The sequence below is a fragment of the Crocodylus porosus genome, unplaced genomic scaffold, assembly GCF_001723895.1.
Source record: "Crocodylus porosus isolate Cpor-Errol unplaced genomic scaffold, CroPor_comp1, whole genome shotgun sequence".
Lineage (NCBI taxonomy): Eukaryota > Metazoa > Chordata > Crocodylia > Crocodylidae > Crocodylus > Crocodylus porosus.
In genome coordinates this window covers 15,328,067-15,348,312 of record NW_017728911.1, presented here as the reverse complement: position 1 = coordinate 15,348,312, position 20,246 = coordinate 15,328,067, and the positions used below count along the sequence as shown (strand labels likewise).

General features: G+C 40.9%; 1 protein-coding gene across 2 annotated transcripts in view; it reads left to right on the top strand.

The window, feature by feature from the left end:
- The window catches only part of FAM63B (family with sequence similarity 63 member B), a 61,895-nt gene that overhangs the window by 18,505 nt on the left and 23,144 nt on the right, over nt 1-20,246 (top strand). For both annotated transcript variants that reach the window (XM_019533477.1, XM_019533476.1), the window contains exons 4-6: nt 6,974-7,132; nt 10,406-10,508; nt 13,568-13,710. In XM_019533477.1, the coding sequence (XP_019389022.1) occupies nt 6,974-7,132; nt 10,406-10,508; nt 13,568-13,710 (405 nt within the window). The remainder of the gene's footprint in view (nt 1-6,973; nt 7,133-10,405; nt 10,509-13,567; nt 13,711-20,246) is intronic.

Sequence of the window (20,246 nt, the reverse complement as noted above, 5' to 3'; positions counted from 1 at the left end):
TGACGCATTATGATGCAGCAGTAGGGTGCTGAAGCACCATTATTTAAAATATCTGCAGCTTGCATACCGTAGAGGAGATTTTGTCTAGTAGATGTACTGGTTCCTTCTGAACAGTAGATGGAGTTGCACATATGCACTGAAGAATGGCTCTTCCAAGAACTCTATACTTGTTCCTGTTTTGCTCAGTTTTGTGTGTTGTTGACCTGCTTATAACAAGGAGCTCAAAGTAGTTGGAAGCAGTGGAGATAATGGACTCCTGTGACCTTACAGTTCTGAAAAAAATGTTATCATCAATGGTGCCTGCCACTCAATAAGGAGAAAACTGTCACCTTGGTGTTATACTTGAATAATCATCATGCAGCATGTCAACTTCTTGCATACTACCACGATGGTAAAGACACTTTCTCTGCCACCAATCTGGGAATTCAGTTCAATAGGATGTTAGGCAGCATACAGAAAAAGTTCAGGAGAAACAGCTCCATAAGTGAACCTATTTCATAGGGTTTTTTTTATTTAGAAGGAATCTGATCATGTAGGACACATGCACACTAAGAGTGGAACACATGTTGAAGGATCACATGGTTCTGAAAACAGTGAAAAAGAATAGGTTGTTACTCAGTTTGCTGCTTGATAATACTATGCAGAGGAACTGGAACTGACTTGAAAAGACTGGCTGTGCTGAAGTATGCTTGTTTTAGAAGAATTTTCTTTGGAACAGTAAAGGATAGACAGTCATTTTAAACAGAAAGATAGTTATGTTAGCTTCTGCAAAATTTAACCTAGACTCCAACATTTAGTAGGGAAAGTTCCACCAGTTACTTCTGGTGAGTGAATTTTTCACACCCAATCTACATACAGACATAGCTGATTCTTGTTGACTGTATATAACATTTTTAAGAATAGAGAATATTTCATTGGGTTAAATTTATTATACAGTTTGGGGTTATGCACTTTTAATCTTGTTTCAGAGTATATATGTTTACTTCTTCCCATTCTATGTTGGAAACATCAAGGTGAATATCATTATCAAAGTTAAAATTAAAATACAGTATAGTCCGACATGGAACGTAATCCAAGATCTGATTTAATTGTGTGTTAAACTTTGACCTAAAGGGTGTGTGTGTGTGTGTGTGTGTGTGTGTGTGTGTGTGTGTGTGTGTGTGAGTTAGTAACTGGTTATCAGTGGTTACTAAAAGTATTATGGAAAATGTGATTGTTATAGCCCAGTTGGATGAGGGTGAAGAAAATTAGCTACTAAATTAAAGTGCAGCCTCTGGTTTTCTCATACCCAAATCAGTGGGCTTACTGAAAAATTGCTAAGCACATTTTTTCTTATGTTCCTCTGCAAGATTAAAGAAAAGTATTCTTTTAATGAAATTCCATGTTAAATTGGCTTGTAGATAAATGAACTGCAGGTTTAACCAATATTTTGTAGCAATCTTACTTGTTCTTACTTTGAATCCATCAACACCAAATTTGATATGCTGTTTTTTATGCAAGTCTTTTGAAGTTTCATCTGAGACTGTAAACACAATTACACATTACTTTCAATTGCATGGTATCTCTATAGCCATGTTAAGTTTGTTTAGGTACCTAAACAATGATGAAATGAACTTGGGTGGACAAAACCTCATGCTATGCATGTCTGATTTAGTCTCTGAGGTGCAATCTACCCCGTCTTCTATTTTACCTTTAACATACATAAGATTCATTAAAAAAAGAAGTGTCTTTATTTCTGATTTTTTTGTTTCGTTTTGTTTTGTTTTATAATGCTTGGTTTTGAGATAGCTACTACATCCTTGTGATGTGCTTTACTCTTAAATTACTGATATGTGGTCCCAAATTTAAATTTAACTTTTTTTTTGGTCTAGATACACATGAGGAAAATCTAATTGAGAAATTTATCACATCAATCCAATAAGAGCAAACAGTATGGGTGTTAGTAGAAGGGTATTGTGTATTTGTGCTGTGACTCATTTCTCTCTTTCTCGGCATACTGTTTTATAAAAAGAAATAGAATGTTAAAATATCAAAAGTGATTAAACAAAATGAAACTGACTGTAAATGTTGAATGTTAATAAGTGCTGTCTTGATTTTTAAAACATAAGTATTTAATACAATAGGCATTTAATTGAGAACTGATCTGGCTGATTCTACTGCAAGAATTGTTCACTTTACTGAGGACTAACATTTGACACTTTCACTGGGAGGAGTGTAATATAACTTGTGGGAAGGAATTTCCAACCTCATTCTAAGAGTGGCTTATTTGAACAGACAAAATTTTCTAACGCACTAGAAACGGATTTTTCTCTTCTTTACCATTATTCAAATCTGGACTAACATTCGTGTGTGTGTGTGTGTGTGTGTGTGTAGTAGTGGATCTACAGAACATGTCTAGTAACTAGCATAGATTTAACTTCAGTAAATTACTAAAAATTATTTTTCAGCCTTAGTGGTATTGAAGATAAACACTATAAAAGCAATATCATTTTATTTAAGTTATAGCAGCATAATAAGGTGGCTCATTTTTTTTGTGTTAAAAATAATCTGGGGGAGAGCCTTTTCCACCAAAATCCTTGGCTGCAGTAGAGTGTAGGGAGAAAGCAGCATTTTTGCCAATCTTATTAAAGCCTTTTCTGATAGTTTTAGCAGTTTTGTAGTTTGGGATAAAATCTCAAAAGCCTGAAGTACCCCTGGGTCAGATGTACCTTTTATCAATTTAGTGAAAATACAGCTTATTTTACAGGAGTAATTTTAGTTTTTATGAATACACACAAACTGTTTTTTTTGGGTTTTTTTTTTGTAATGCATATGTTTTTGATAGATTCCAGCACACACAATCATTTTGGCTTGGGTCTTAATCAGGTTATTGATTCACTCATTAACTTGATACAAATTAACTTCTCAACTAAAATCTCTTGCTTAGTACATTGTTTAATTGATCCAGTTGTCTACAATTTCAGTGCCATTTAATAGATTGCTTTTAATTGGATAAGTCATCCTCCTGTACACCTATGTCCTGTAAACGTAATTGGCTCATGACTCATTGTTTGTCATCTTTTTTTCTCTTGAATGTCCATCCCGTAGCTCTACTGTCATTGCTTCCTGCCTCCTTCATACTCATTATTTCCCTTTCCCTCACCTCAACTGGTTTAAACTCTACCATTCTTTAGCTCTGTTCTTTTGACCCCTTCTGTCCACAGTGCTCATGCTGAATTCTCTCTTATTGGTTTTCTATCAAAATAGGTCACTAAAGTTTTCAGTAAACTCTTGATGGTCAAATCATGAATTCTCTTTGAACACTTTGCAACTTGTAATACTTTTTCATACTTACTTACTGAAAAACACTTGCTTTATACTTACTGTGAAATACGTACTTATTCCCTCTGGGTGGAAAATACTATGCTCTCTCTTTGTCCTCTTGCATCTCTGCTTATTTCTTCCATGGTTTTGATGGATTGTAAAAAGCTGTTAGTGAAGATCTTGCAAGGCACTGACTAGCCTTGGTTCCCTCCTCTTAAAGGATACATCTCAAGGAATGGAAGCTATCTGAAGAGCTTCAATTATTGTCCACGATTACATGTACACTTTATAAACCTAGTGGAAAAAACTACTTGTATGATTTGTGAGGATTTTTCCATCAAAATGCTCATGATTCCCTCAGTTAAGAGCAGATTTCCTCTAGAAGTAGGTAGATCATGTCATCTTAATAATGATTACTTTTATGCCAAGTTTCCTATTTGAAAAACTATTCCTAGAAACTATTTGAAAGTGTGTTCAGAATAAGGTTATGGGAATGTTTTTGATTAAAGCAAAGTTGTTTTTGTTTTGTTTTACTTTTCAGGTTTATACAAAGGTAGCTGTATGGTATAATTATTCTCCTATATTAATAAGTAACCTCTCCAAACATTTTACCCTGCTCAGCTAGGAAAAAAGAATTTTGTAAAGCCAAGTTAAAGTATCATTTATTATTTTAATGATCTAGTCCTGTTTCTTGTCAAATGCTTTCAAGGGGTAATAGTCAAGTTTGTGTTTCAAATAATACTTTAATTTTAAAACTCTAACAGTTTTATCATATTTTAAACTTTTCTGTAGTTCTGTTTCAATTGTTTTTCTAGCCCGTCTCCATTATTTGAAGTCCAGGATATTGCTGGACAGGTGGCCCATAAACACCTTTTTTCCTCTAGTGTTGGATTTCTGGTTTGGGGACATGGAGAGAGAAGAGATAGGAATTACTTGAATCTGGCTTCTTTAATGTTGGTAAGAAGGAGTGACATGTAGACTGATGTCAGGCAAAGTTCAGTGGGGATTTGCAAATGGTAGAATTCTGCTTCTGCATAGCCGCTCTGGTAGATGAGGAAATTTGCCTCTATTAGTGGCTACTAACCGTTCACTAGCTGGTTTCTTTTGTTTTATCAGCATCTCTCAATAGTGCTACTTATCCATTTCTAGTCTGTTTTGCAATTCCTTTGTCTGTTTATGGAACCAGAACCTGCAGAAAGGGTAACAAATATTGTTTCACGTGCTGCTGCTTGTCCTTTTTCCTTCCTGAAAACCAACAAATTGAAAGCTTAAAATATGAAACTCTGGACTTTAAAAAGAACACCCCCCCCCCAAAAAAAAATATATTTGTTTAGTCCCTGCTCTGAAGGTTTAACCTCTCTGTCTTTAGATACTAATACAGGTAGAAGATTTGGCAGAGTGGCATCTTAAAGCAGCGTTTTGCAACGGGTTCAGACTGACAGTACCCCTTGTTAAACTCAAGGCACTTCTTGGAAAATGACAGCTCTTAGGTTTTTTTTTGGCTACAGAAAAATAGTAGAGCAATTCTTCCATTTCAGAGAACCCAGAAAAACCACAACAGGTCAGGAAGTTTTTAACGCGATGGATTCCTATTTGAAATCTCTGGATTTATCCTGTAAATCATGTTTGCACACCTAACTGTGCTACCATTGCATGGCATCCCTTGAAAGGGTCTCAAGGCACCCCAGGGTGCTGCAGAACCGTCATTGAGAATCACTGCCCAACAACAGTGATAAGAGACCCTACAGCAGTGGTTGTCAACATTTTCAGGCACCCCACCATCACTTTTTGGAGTGCAGTATTGCCCCTTGTTGAGAATCACTCTTTGTGCTGCCTCGGCTTACCGGAGCACTTCTCAGCCAGGGTCTGCTGCTGGGAAGGGATGTAAACTTGTGCTGACACTGTCCTGTCTGAAACAGCCAGCCTAGGAAGTATTGTGCCATGTGAACGTGCATCTCCTGTATTAGGGCTCTGATCAGCCTAAAGATGGCAGGAGCTGTCTGGTGCTTTGGAGCTCTCTGGTCCAGCACCCCCACTGATCCTCCTGGAAATGGAAGTGGACAGAAAGTTCCACCCATGCCTGTTTCCTGGAGGAACACTGGGCAGAATGGATTGGAAAGAGCTGCGTGCCATGAGGCAGCTTTTCCTGCTTGTTTTAGGCTGATTAGAGAGCCCTGTTGTAGAGGAAGAGCATGAGTAGTTTAACCCCAGTTGAGAATCACTGACTGGTTCAGAGAGCCAAGAGCTTTCATAGGCAACAACCTGCTTCTTATGGTATGAAAGGACTAGCTGGAAGGAATAGTTTTCTATGGAAAGGAAAGGGATTGGGGGGGGGAAGGTGGTACTTCTAAGAGTCTGTTGATTGCAACAATTGAGATAAATGTGGCGTTTAACCACTTAAGGCCACTGGAGTTAACAGCTAGCCCAGCTAATAGGATAAGAATCCATTCCCTTTTGAAACCATGATTAACACAGTCCAATCTGTAGATTGTTTCTTGTTCTGCAGTTTCATGGTCAAGTTGGTTTTAAAGTTCTTTTGTTTGAGGACAACTGCTCTGTAGTAGTGATGAAACATCCTGGCAGGTTGAAGTGTATTGCCACATTTCTGTGTCTTTCTGGAATTGATGTTGGATCAATGTCTGTTCATTCTTTCCCATAAGCATTGCCCTATTTGACTAGACAGCAGGTGATGGCTTTAATGGAGGAGCAAGTGAATAAACCATGGATATTCTAATTCCTGTTGCTTGGTCCAGTGATGGTGTGATCTGATGATGAGGAAATACTGCTGGCATCTGAGGCTATAGCAAGGCCCAGGTAGCTTGTGGTCTGTTGCTGGAGAGATGTTATTTGAGGCTGGGGAGCTACCTGTAAGCCAGGACAGGCTTGTCCCCCAGTGTTACCTTGAGTTGATTGCCACTTTCCTGGGAGGGGTTGGAGGTCATAATGATCTAAAATCTAAGAGGGATTCTGTTGTCCTTGTCACAAGACTGTTATTTTAGGAGGTGAGAGTAGGGTCTGAGTTTAGCTATGCTGATTTGAGTGATTTTATTTTTGGGATTGTTTTATAAGTGTCAGAAACCCAGTTCTGGATCTCTGAAATATGCATTCCTATTGTTTGTTGATAGTTGGATCTAGGGGTGTGCTTAGGGTGAAAGCTGGCTGTGTGGATGTAGATGTATCAGTCATTTAGGTTCCAGTATGTCCTAATGATGTAGCCTTTTTGAAGCTTCACGGTTGTGTCTAAGAAACTAATTTGCTTGGTAGAGTATTCAGGATTCAGCCTGATGGAAGGGAGGAAGTTTCTAAAGTCCTGGTAGAGTTTTTCTAGAGATTCCTTCCCATGGGTCCACACAAAATAAAGGCCCTGGTCCTTGACTTGTGCCTCCAGTCTCCAATAGTACAAATAATAACAAAACCATTTTGGCTCCAGGTAATTCCTCATTGTGCGAAATTACAATTGAAGTTTACTGTGTTTGAACATTATCTTGAGTGTTATCTGTTGAAACTTAGTGATGAAAACATTCACTAAAACTACTGTTGTGCCCTTTTGCAGGTTTTTTCTCAAAGTGTCAGGTTTCTCGAAAGCTCAACTTAAAAGAATAGCCATCAAATGTAGGTAGTCCTCTAACACTGTCTGTTTGGCTCACCTGTATTTTTTTTCTGTTGCCAGAACATGAGTGATGCAATGGCTATTTTACATAAACTGCAGACGGGCCTGGATGTTAATGTGAAATTCACTGGTGTACGAGTATTTGAATACACACCTGAATGTATAGTGTTTGACCTTCTTGATATTCCTTTGTACCATGGATGGTTAGTGGACCCTCAGGTAAGTAAATAGCTTAAATAATGTGTAATCCATTCCTTCTCTAAACTATTACTTGTTTTCTTGAAGAAATATGAAAAGCTTTGAAGATCTATACAGCACTTCAGTTTTCACAGTTACCTGATCAATTTTAATTATAAACTAGTTGCCTTTTTAGTTGCACAGAGTGGAGTTGATGGTTGTCTCTCCAGTGATAGTCCAGAGATATCAACTATCTATATTGTAAACCCATAATTGTGACCTCTGGCAGCAGATCAGCCCAACCCAAGAAGTTTTGTTGTGCTCCGGGATCTGAAGACAAGACTGCCTTCTTTCCTTCCCCACCTTGTTGCAGTGTATTTGGAACTTACCTGGGTATCATAGGCTGTAAACACAAAAAAATCAATGAGAAGCAGTCACAACTTTTTTCCTAAATGCGTGCCCTTCTGCACCCCATATCTTGTACGTGCTGTCCCTAGCTAGAGCTCACACAAGACAGGGGGACGAATAGTTTGCAAGACTTTCTTAGGAGGGCTTGCTGCTGAAGGAACCCTTCAGCCTGAGGGAAGATGCAGACTGAAGGAGCAGTTCAAGTGACCTGGGCTGATTTAAGGCAATTATTGGGAGCCACGCTAAAAATTAAGTTAGATGTTTGGAATGTCAATTGACAAGTTTTGTTGACTTCTCAGCCAAAAATATGAATAGGGGTGTTTATTTTAAAGGACTATTGTAAGGAGCAAATGCTAGGCTGCAAGGACTGAGTGCTAGATCTACAAAAGGTCTAGAATTTGCTGCTTTTTACTTGTTCAAAAATTTTAAAATCACATTGAGAGTCTGAAGGATGCATTGAATTTCTAGTAGTGTGGTATCATTCACTTCAGTCTTTGGTTCCCATGAGAGACTGTATGCTAGTAAGATGGTGAATATAATGCTATTTCACTCCTTACTCAAGTTATGCCCTACTTATAGCTGCTATTTCCAGAACAGAGTGCATTATAACTAGCCTCAGAAAATGAATGGTTTATCTGCAGGAGTAGTACAAGTTGTTTGTTATGCTGCGTGAGTCGGCATCCAGATAAGAAGAGAGGTGGTATATTTTGTTTTCTAGAAACTATTCTAGAGAAGTGGCTAACATTTTCTCTTTGTTTTAGGATTTTTTTCTTAGGCATGGTCATTAAAAGGTTGCAAATATCAAGATTTTTTTTTCCTACAATTTTTTTTCAAGAATGTGAAGTGATTTTTTTTTTCATAGCCAGAATTTTTTTTTCATTTTGACTGTGTACTGTAGCCATTTCATTAAGTGGCTTATTTATGCTCTCCAGATCTTTGCAGACTTCAGATATACTCTACATAGCTTCTGTTGGTCTACAAAGAGCATCACCTACAGCATCTGTAGTTTTGATGCTCTTAAATTACTTCTGTTTTTTCACTTGCTTCAAAGTGCAATTTAGCTTTTCTTATTACTGCTAGTTATTTAATATTAGGGTAACACCTGGTGGCTTTAGTCTGACCTGGATGGCTGTTGTGCTATGTGCTTTACGAAGGGGAGTAAAGATCCTGGATGGGAAGAAGACTAAAGGTTAAGTTGTCAGAACTCCTGGTAGAGGTGATATCTTTTTATTAGACCAACTAGATTTTTGCGAAAAAAAAATCTTAATTGCAACTTTCGGGTGCAGACACCCTTCTTCAAGCATAGGAGAAAAGATTGTAAAAGTTCTTCTGCGTAGAAATAAAAGTTCATATGTCATAGGAGAGTTGAAGGTGCAGTAAAAAATCTCCTGATTGGAAAGATTTTACCACGACTTCAACTCTCCTATGATACATGAACTTTCATTTCTACCCATGAGAACTTTTACAGTCTTTTCTCCTATGTCTGAAGAAAGGTGTTTGTGCCTGAATGCTTGCAAATAAAGAATCTTTTTGCAAAAATCTAGTTGGTAATAACTTATTAGATCTCTATCGTAAGTTCTGATTCCTTTTGCCTCTAGACCAATGCAGTTGTAACCTGGATACAGGTTAAGTGGTATTTACTTTAGAACCACAGCTACCCAAACATCCGCTTCCATGACCTTCCAGAAGGGTAAAATCAGTTGATGTGTCCATCATAAAGATTACTAAGCTTCAGTTCTCTAGGAAGCTGTAACGGGGGAATATTGTACTAGAGGAATCTGTTCTGGAAATTACTTACTGTCTGATCCTAAAGAGCCAGAATTTTCTTAAATTCAAGACTTGCGTACAAGCTCAGACATAACTGTGGCAGGCATGTTTTAATTGTAACAATGTTGTTAGTCTTTCTTTAAAAAAAAAAAAAAAAAAAAGTGAATTTTTTTATTTGCTAAATCTTTTGAGAATTGCTAAAAGAATACCAGATGCAGCTAGCTATCTTTTTAGCTTTCATTGGGATATGCATGTCAATTGATTACTGTTTTTTTATAATTCAGCAGAAAGTTTTGTGAAAGAAAAGTGGCTTAAGTGAGTATGTATTTGTGGTATACGAGACGCATTGAAATTTTAAAGATTTTTTTTTTCCCTTCTAAAAAGCAAAATATTTATAATCCTCATTGTCTATGGACTCTGGCAGATGACCTGGGTGCAATTACACTGTATTTCAGAGCGGTTCTTTTGTAACTGTCTTTAACAACAGCTCTAGAAGATAATGTCAGAAGCAGAAAGAAGAACAAGGAAAGATTGTCTTTGTGTAGTCTCCCATTGGCATAATTCTGCTGTGTACTGAGGGCACTGTATACTACTTCACTTAAGGCTTGTCTACTTTAAAAGCCTTCTGCCAGCAGACAGCAGCTGCCACAGGGAAGTTGCTGGAGTGAATACGCAGCCATATGACTTCTGGATGCTCTGCTATAGCAGCTGTGCCAGCTGGGCCTACAATACACTTTGGGGAAGGCACCAGTTGTTAAGAGGGCGGGGGGCAGCAACCAGCTGAATATATGGGAAAATGTAAATGTGTTTTCTGTTGCTTATATGGGTGGTGTTACTCTCCCAGCAGAAAAAAAGGGTTCTGCCTTTTAGTTTTGCCTATGCTACTACAGCTCTGTTGTCAAATCAAGGTAGCCTTACTTTAATTCGGGTGACAAAGACTACGGCTTATTTAAACCAATGTTACCTGCTGACCTTTGCATGGTAGGTTCTCTGAGCTAAATTGTTATGTAGATACTTTTATTTTTATGATGTTATCTTGTTATGCAAACTTCCAGAAGTCCACAGGGAGAAACTGTTTTCTGTTCATCATAAAGATGAATGGATTATTTAGGTTTTGTATTTATTTTTGTCCTTACTCAGATTGCTGACATAGTGAAAGCAGTTGGCAACTGTAGCTACAATCAGTTGGTGGAGAAAATAATCTCTTGTAAACAGTCAGACAACAGTGAGCTGGTTAGTGAAGGTAGGTGAATACTGTTGTCTGTTTTCTTTTTTCCCTTTCCACTGTTTAAGTACATTCTTTTCACACACTCCATGCACACCGCATACACACTCATGTCCATTAAACCTCATCTGTAAATCTGCTCCCTAAAAAATCTCTGCTGAGATTGCAGTTTGGAGGTGGAATTTTTGAATACTAACTTAACTCTATCATTTCTCAAATTCAAAAATCTGGAAAAAAATCTTTCTCTAAATTTTCTTGGGTCTGAGGTCAGTTAGGCAACATTCAGATTTCATGTCTGCTGTGTGTCATTGAGGTTAGAAATAGGAACTATGTACTCTTTAAAAAAACTAATTAACTAGTAATTAGAATGAAATACTGTGCTTTTTTTTGAACGTTAGGTCTCAACATTTCAGCTAGTACAATTCTTTGTTTCAGTTTTTTGAGGTTTTTAACTTTCAGTCATTTTCCCCATCTTTTGACTTTTATGCACTTGGTTTCATAAGAGAATCTGATATTACTGGTGATGAGGTATGAAAAATAGTATCTATGAATGAATGAGTAGAGAGAGATTTTACTGGAAGTATACAGTTCATTAAAATAATCCATCCAGGCATTGCCCAGAGCTTCCCCTTGTTGGGCAACCAGGAGAAGGAGATATGAAGGGCCAGGAAGCAGAGAATGAGCCAGAGGGCATGTGGTTCAATGAGATGTGGATGCTGACTGAAAGGGGGAGCATCCCAGATTCTAGCTTGGGTCCATGCTCCTAGTGGTGCAGAAACTTGCACAGTTCTGTTTTGTAGGTTTTCATCCACAAACATTATGTGCAAGGTACTGTGGCGCAGCATTTGGGGGGGGGGGCTACAGAGTGATAGGACGAATGCCTAGCACATGCTCTGATGATTAGAGCAATTTGCTGGGAAGCAAAAAATGCCAGTTCTAGTCCTTTCTGCATTGGGGGTCTACACCCTGGATATCCTCTACCAGGTACACGCTGTAATCCAGGGGTGGGCAATTATTTGAGCTGGAGAGCCAACAGCAGCAGGCATGAGGGATCCCAACAGCAGCAGCAATGAGTCTTGCCACTCTGTTTTGCCTTCGTGTGCTGGGTCCTGCCTGCTGGGCTGTGGAGACAGCTCCTGCCCATGCCAGTCTAGCCAGGCTGTAGCCCTAGGCCCGCTATGGGCACACAAATCTTGTGGGGGGGAGCACATACCCCCCAGTGCATCATCTTTGCCCTCCCCCCTGCCCCATAGACTAAGCTGTGGGAACTGCTTTCCACACTGCCTGGCTGACACGTGCATGTGGCACCCTGTTCCTGATTACACTCCTCTCATTCCCTCCAGCCCCAGGCAGTTGGGCTGTGCAAAATTTTGCCAGCTGTTTCAATTCGACATTGTTTCGACTCATTTCAAGCTCAAAACAGGAAAATCAAATCGAAGTGAAGGGCTTCAAAACAGCCTCGAGACAAAACAAGGCTAGTCGAAACGTTTGGAAACGTTTCAAGTTTCAAAGCAGCCAGGTGGTGGGAGACAGGGGAGAACCAGGGCTGTGCTCCCAGTGGCTCCGCAGCGCCATGTGGCTCAGCCTGGAATGCAGCCCTGGCTCTCCCCAGCTTCTGCTTCAGGAAGGCGATCACAGCGCAGGGGAAGGGAACTGAGCCCGGACTCAGTTCCCCTTCCAGCGCTACCATTGAGCTGAGTTCCTTTCCCCAGCCAATGGTAGCGCTGGGGAGAGGAACTGAGTGATTGGGCTCGGTTCCCTTCCCCAGGCAGCAGCACCCAGCTTCCCTTGCTCATCTGGCAGGCAGATCAGGGGTCCACAGTCCTGGGAGGCCTGGCACAGCCCCCACAGCCCTCCCAGGGTTGCAGGCCCCAATCTGCCTGCCAAATGAGAGAGGCTATCTCGAGCTTCCCCATTTTAGCGAATGGGCGAGACGTTGAAACAGCGTCACTTTTTTGTCAAAGCGAAATGGAACAGCAGTTTCAAATTGAAATTTAATTGGAAACAAAATGCTGTTCCATTGAAACCTCAAAACTCAAGTCAAAACAGAACAGTGCCATTTCGCACCACCTTACCAGGCAGCCCCTTGCAGGTTGGAACTTTGCCAACCTGCAAGAGGAACCTGAAGTTTCCCACATTTTTCTCCTTTAAAAGAGAATCCACTTTTAAAGTTTGTTAATCTCTTTTTAAAGTGTGTTTGTGACCCTTTTACATATTCTTGTGACCCATAGGTTGAGAAATGCTGATCTAGGGCAAAGCTGTGGCAGTAGTAGCATGGGCACAGGTGGCCCCAGCACAGGTGTAGGCAGAGGCAAAGTCTTCTGGTTCTGTGGGACAGATCCAGTGTCTCTGCAAGTCTTAGGCTGCCAGCTCTTGAACTAGATAACTGTAAGAAGTTCCTTATGTGCCTAAGTTTGACTTTTGCTCTTACAAGCTTCTTCCCCTTTTTCATTCCTTATTATATGCAATATCATGATCCTACTAGTTCTCCAGTCATCTGCAGATTCTTCCAGGAAAAAAAGAGTAAATAGCCTGAATTACTGAAATACGTGATTAAAACAAAAATAAATACCACCAACTCTTTTAAGCAGTATTCATACATCAGCAAGGTAGAGAAAAGTATATATGCTTTTATCTTGTCAGGCTTCATGTAATAACCAAAGCTCTGTTCTAAAGGAAGTAGGCTGCTCTGCATATGAATTGTTAGCATCTTAGCCATGCAACAAACACCAACACATTCTGAGAAGTCCTACTTTGGCAGTGCACTTTCCTCCAAGAATAGTAGTTAAAATGTCTTAGAAAAAAAATTTAAAAGTTGATTTGTGGTTTCAATGCACCCAAGGACTTAAAAATCCAAAATTTATTGAGTATGATTGTAGTAAAGCATTGAAATGTTTTTAAATTTAGAAGGAAAGAAAAAATATTTTCTTACAACAAAATCTATCATGTTGGCCATAAATATTTATTTTACTAGTTGGCAGTGATCTTTTGATGAGTCTAATTTGTTATACAAGATGTATGTTTTTCTAAAATGTGTATGATTGATGCACATTTAACATTGTATGTTGCTTTTATAGGATTTGTAGCAGAGCAATTTCTGAACAACACAGCCACTCAGTTGACATACCATGGATTATGTGAGCTGACTTCAGCAGTTCAAGAAGGAGAACTTTGTGTGTTCTTCAGGAACAACCATTTTAGCACCATGACCAAATATAAGGTATGATCATTAATGCTGCATTGACTTTTTATCATCTTTGATGTCAAACAGGAAAAGTGAACTTGCAAAAAAAGTTTGTCCCACTATTTTTTTTCTGTATTTTAAATGATGAGGAAATAAGTAAGAGTTCCAAATTATTGCTATGAAAGGTGGCTGTGATTTAAGTATACTTTATGCCTAGACCAAATACTTTTTTCACAGTTTACTGATTACTGGGTACGTCTGCATGTGTGCCAGACCACGCTGTTGTTACTACGCAGTCATTTAGTACTAAAGCAAGTACTAACCACTGTTACTGCACAGTCTTGGCACCACATGGGTCATACTGCTTTGCAGTAGTATCAGCATCACGGTTTGTGCCCACCAATGCTATGTCACCATAGCTCGTCACTGCAGTGATGTAGCGTCTTATGTAGATGCACCCACTTCATTTAAAACATAAAGATCTCTAAATATTTAATCTTAACATTGTCATGATGTTTAGAAAAATCATTACTTTTCACATTTGCCTATGCATCATTACTCCTATTGATTTTTAACTAGATTGCTGTGTATAGACACTTTATTATAAGAACACCAGTTTTACTGGATTTATTTCATTTCATTAGCACAGCTAATGAAGGAGTAAATGAATTCTGTAATACAACTGGTAAGTTGGAAGTTGCGGTGGAAAGCACGCTGTCCAGGTTTGCTGATGACACTAAGATGTGGGGTGAGGTGGACACACTTGAAGGGAGAGAGAGGCTGCAAATTGATTTAGACTACAAAAGTGGGCAGATGAGAATAGGACGGAGTTCAGTGTAGACAGATGCAGGGTGCTGCACCTTGGGAGAAGGAATCCACAGCATACTTACAGGCTGGAGAGTGCCCCTCTTGAAAGCACAGAGGCAGAATGGGATCTTGGAGTCATTATTGACTCCAAGATGAACATGAGCCGCCAATGCCAGACCGCAGCCAGCAAGGCCAGCTATACCTTGTCATGAATCCAAAGGTGCATTGCAAGCCAGTCCAGAGAGGTGATGCTCCCCCTCTATGTGACTTTGGTCAGGCCACAGTTGGAGTACTGCGTCCAGTACTGGGCTCCGCACTTCAAAAAGGATGTGGTCAGCCTGGAGAAGGGTTCAGAGGAGGGCCACCTGCTTGGTGAGAGGGCAGCAGGACAGGCCCTATGAGGAGAGACTGAGGGACCTGAACCTGTTCAGCTTCAGCAAGAGGAGGCTGAGGGGGGACCTGGTGGCTGCCTACAAACTCATCAGGGGAGATCAACAGCAAATAGGTAGAGCCCTTTTCTCCCCAGCACCACCTGGGGTGATGAGGAACAATGATAATAAGCTGATGGGAGAATAGGTTTAGGTTAGCGATCAGAAGGCAATATTTTACAGTTTGGGTGGCCAAAATCTGGAACCAACTCCCCAGGGAAGTGGTCCTCGCCCCTACCTTGCGCAAATTCAAGAGGCGGTTGGATTATCACCTGTCTGGGGTCTTGTGAACCCAGCATTCATTCCTGCCTGTGGCAGGGGGTCAGGCTAGATGATCTGTTCAGGTCCCTCCTGACCCTAGCTTCTGTGAAACTATGATAACCTGGGTACAGACAGAAATGACAATTTGCACCTGATCTGACCACAGAATGCAGTTTATAGCTATGACCAAACACAAGTGCATGGCTGTAGACAGCTTAAAAAATTGGGTGAAAATCTGAACCCTCATTGCATGAGACAGCAGAGCCTCTTCTGTAACTTCTGTGTGTACTGCCTGCCAGCCTATAGCTCTTTTCAGAATGGGAGGGGGGGAAAGGGAGTTTGGCCTGGGTTTTTTTTAGCCCTGGCTGGAGGATGGGGCAGGTGTATTGGAGTACCTTCCCTGCCGTCCTCCCCCCCCCTCCCCAAGGGTGGGGTGGCTCCAATTTACCCACCCTAGCCTCCAGTGCTGGCTGGAGAACCCCTAGAATGAGCTCTTTCTACTTCCTTCCCCCCCCCACTTCTGAAAACAGCTAGAGGCTGGCAGGCAGCACACACTTAGGTTTATAGAAGAGGTTCTGTTGTTTTGAAATGTCTTCACCTGACCTGTCAGGGCCATTGCTAGGGGAAACCGGCTGCAGGTTGCAGCCAGCAGCTAGATTCCCTTCCCCATAGAACCAACAGTGAACTTCTGTTTGTTCCAAGAGATCCTTGTAACTCAGAATGCTTCCTGCAAAGTGTTCTGAGTTTCAGCGGGGAGCTGACATTCTCTCTGTACCCTCATTTGGCTTTTTGCTTAGAAAATTAAATAAACCATGCATGCCTAGACATAATGGGAGAGAAACATCTTGAATTAGCCAGATGGGCCCTTTTTTTGTGGAAAAGTTATGGAACCAGTGGTGTTTTATTGTAAAAATTAAGACAATAGACACAGACTTTTCTTGTAACAAAGTGTGTGCTTTGAATTAAGTTTATTTGGAATGCTGCAAGTAGCAACAGTTGCAGTTTAGTAATTCAAAAAAGACTTCCCAGTCATTACTGTGATTTTTTTGGAGAAATTCTGTTTATTTTACATCATCAGCTTTTTCCCTTATAAAATAATTATTCTTCAGTCTGACTTCTTGCAAACTAAAAAGACAGTTAGGAATAAGGTGTTTATTCTGTTTTAATATTTTACTCCCTCATGAACTAGCAAATTAATCTCTCATAACAGTTACTTTATTGATGAAACGCTGTATTTTCTTGCATAGAACATTTGCTGGAATATTATATGTACCTGGTTTTTGAAACGCAGAACGAAGGATTTCCCCTCCCCAGAGTTTTGGCTGCACAGAGCAGGGACAGAGCCTAATTTTCAGGTGATTCACCATCCCTTTCTGCTTAACTAAAGCTGAGACCCTAGTATGGTTTCTATTGCAAGGGGGAGGCCCTACCCCCTGTTACTTAAGGGGAGTAGAGAGACCATAGTCTGGGGCCATCTGGGAGGAATAGGCACCAGAGAAGGCAAACAGAGTAGCAGGTCCAAAGCCACAGAAATGCTGCGGACCTCTTGCACGCAGTAATCTGGCTAGAGAGATTTCACAGGTTTCATAGACATTAGGGCTGGAAGGGACCTCGGGACATCATCGAGTCCAGCGCCCTGCCCAAAGGGCAGGAAGTCAGCTGCGGTCATAGGGTCCCAGCAAGATAAGCATCCAGAGAAGTTGCAAAAGCTGGGCTCCAGGCAATGAGGTAAAAGGCAGCTGCAATACAGATAAGAATGTTGCTGATTAGTAGGCTGGAGGCCTTTGCTGCTGGGTCTTGCTCCAGGTAGCAGAGTTAAAGCAGAGACTGCTTGATCAGGAACAGCTGGCCACAGAGTTGTGGACTTTCATGGAGGCAAGCAGCAGTGACACAGGCCTAGATTGATCTTTGGGGAAACATCCACACTGACTCCTTGAACTAGGAATCCTGTACCTGGAGGGTAGTGGAATTAGGAAAGCTACAGGCTTGACTTCAGAGCTGGAGACACAGTGTAGTCCTGATTGTTGAGAGAACAACTCCCTGGAGAGCTGAATGAGCAAAAACCTTTCAGAGAGCTAAGCAGCAATCTGGGTTTCCTATTCACTGTGGAAAATGTGGATTTTTCTCCTTTGACAGAGGGGAAAAAAAGATGCGGCAGAGGAGACTGGGGGGTGGGGGGAGGAGGAGCATGTGCCCCCTGAGGTTTCTGCACCCACAGCAGGGTACAGGGCTCAACCAACTCCAGACAGGAGCCTCTTCCACAGACCAGTGGGGAGGACCCAGTGCAAGAGGGAGTGCTATGCCACCAAGGTGAGGCATGGCAGTGACATGGAATTGTCCCTGCTGCTGCCAGGTGGGGGCACCTCAACTTGGCAGCCATGGCTGCATGGTGCTCCATCCTGTGGCATGGCACTCCATCCATAACCCAGCAAGTCCTGCCTGCTGGGCTATGGAGGCGGCTCCTGCCAGGTGCTAGTCCAGCCCTGCTGCAGCCTCGTGCCCTGCTGTGGGTGCAAAAATCTTGAGGGACATGTGCCCCCCTATTTCATTGCCTGTGCCACCTGCCCCCCTCATGCGTTGCATGTGTCCACGCCCCCGCAGGGCCAGGGGGCTGTGAGCGGGGAGTGAGGGGCACTGGCAGGGTCCAAGGGGCTGTAGGTTGGAAGTGGGGGGCAGAGCACCATTATATCAGAGCTGCTCAGCACCACAAAGCAGCGTGGGGGGACAGCTGCAGCTGGACCCACAGCCTGGCGAAGGAGGCAGAGGAGCTCTAATTTTCTGTGATAAAAACACCAAAACATACAGTATAGGTATTTAAAACTTACTTTATTATAAGGATTGAGGCACTGATAGACTCCCAAATTGCTTTAAAATTGTAAATATATCAATAAAACCTTGTGTCCAACTTTCTCTCTCTCTCTCTCTCACTCACACACGCACTTTATTTTCATCAAGGAAAAAAATGAATTTGGGGGAATTTTACTAGAGAATTTGGGATTTTTAAACAGAGAAAACCAGGGTCCTTGGAGATCATGTACTCCAGGCTGCAGGCTGGGATGGGGAAGGATCCTCTGCGTACCCCTGACAGGTTAGCTTTTTGGCACCACGAAGTTTGGGAGTGGCTGGGGCAGAGGTGGCCATGGAGGGATGCCAGCAAGGCATTCGGTGTTAGGGCTGCAGGCCAAGGATGGGTCGATGCCTGTGGAGACCAAGCAGTCAAATGTTGAGAGCAGGGACTTAGAGCCTGGTGGGCCACAACTGAGGGGCTGAGGCTGCATTAGTGCAAGGGCACTCCATGGGCTGAAGCCAGTGGACCCAGTGGGCTGCGGGGTCGAAACCAAATTAGAGCAAAGGTCCCTGGGGATGCAGCACCCAGCAGGCTGAGCGGGGTCCTCGGTTCCTAAACCCAGTGAGTGGTTCAAAGGAGGGAGCAGCACCCAAGTACTATGATACTATGATTTAGCTCACTTTAGGATCGTACGTGCCTAAGAGTTAAGTTGTAAGAGATGCTGCATGCTCCTGAGCAGCACCAGCTCCCCTTTCCCCTTCTACAATACCTAAAAATATGTTTATTCATACACATAATTTTAATGCATGTTAGATGAAATATGGTACACTGTTGATTTTTTTTTTCCCCCTCTCCCCCCATATCAGATGTGTTTCTCATCTTCATGCAAAGCAGGTGCTTTCTTCATAGAAATGTTTTAAAATCTGAAATTGATTTTTTTTTCATACTTTCATAAAGTACGGTGTGTTAAGAACATAAAAAATGCCATTTACTGTGTCAGACCATAAATCCATGCAGCCCAGTATCCTGCCTCATGCAGTGGTAGAGTGCAGATGCTGAGGGGGAAGGTAAATGAGGCATGGGCCTACCCCTCTTCCATTGCAACTTTCAGCAGTCAGGTTTAGGAAGCTCTGATTTTGAGACTGTGTCCATATCTACCATGTTTAATAGCTACTGATGGACCTTTCCTTCAGGACATTATCCAATCCCCTTTTGAACTGGATTAAGCTACTAGGCTCCACAACTTTTTGTGGCAGTGAGTTGTATGAGTTAATTTCATCCTATGTGATAAAAATTTTCTCTGGTTTTAAATCTACTACCACCTAGAACTAGGGGACATGTATATTCATATAATAGTTTCATTTTCTGTAATATTTTATTTATGCAAAAATAAGCAACACTAAATGGAGTCATTTTTAGGATTTTTGATAATGATAAGCTCTTCCAGTTCGTTATTCTTCTTAAAATTTTAACTGAAATAACTTCCTTAACTGTATATTATGAACCATTCTGTTTGTTTTCTGTGTAATGAAAATGATGGTTTGTACCCAAAAACCTTTCCTAAATTTGAAGAGAGTAATGTTTTTATCAACTTTGATAGAACCTAGATTAAATAATCAGTTGAATAGGATATGAAACATTCATTTGCATGTGTACCTCAGTCTTCAACTGATGAAAAGACACAGAACAGATAAAAATGTGCTTTGGCTTCGAGTGTTTTTGATGTTTAGATGAAATTTATTCTACAGCTTCTGGTTGTTATTTTATCACCTTTCTTTACCATAGAACGTCTTTAAAAGTAAAACAATCAGCCACATCTGACAGTAACAATCTAAATTTATTTTGTTACCTGGTGTGGAAAAAAAATGTAAGGCATACATGTAAATCACTTGCCTATTGTCCCTGATTCTATCTCATCCCTAAAAAAGGTCTCTTCGCAGTTCTCAAAGATCTTGAAGCAATGTTGTCGTGCCAGATCTACTATGTAGACTACATTTCTTGTCAAATAGTGCTTTACATTTTCTAATTTAGCAAATTCAGCCTATAGCAATATGTTACCAGTTTTAACTATAAGTGAGCCAGTAATACAGTAGTTAAAAAGGGAAGGGGTAATAATGTGCATACATCTCCAAATCTTAATAGCTAAAACGGAGCTGCAGTCAGCATTGTTTTTAGACATGAGGTTTGTAATTGGGAAGTGACTGGAATGTTCACTCTGCAACTTTGAAATAAAATGTTTAAATACTATACAAGACATCAGAGGACTGTTGGTTAAAATATAATCAATA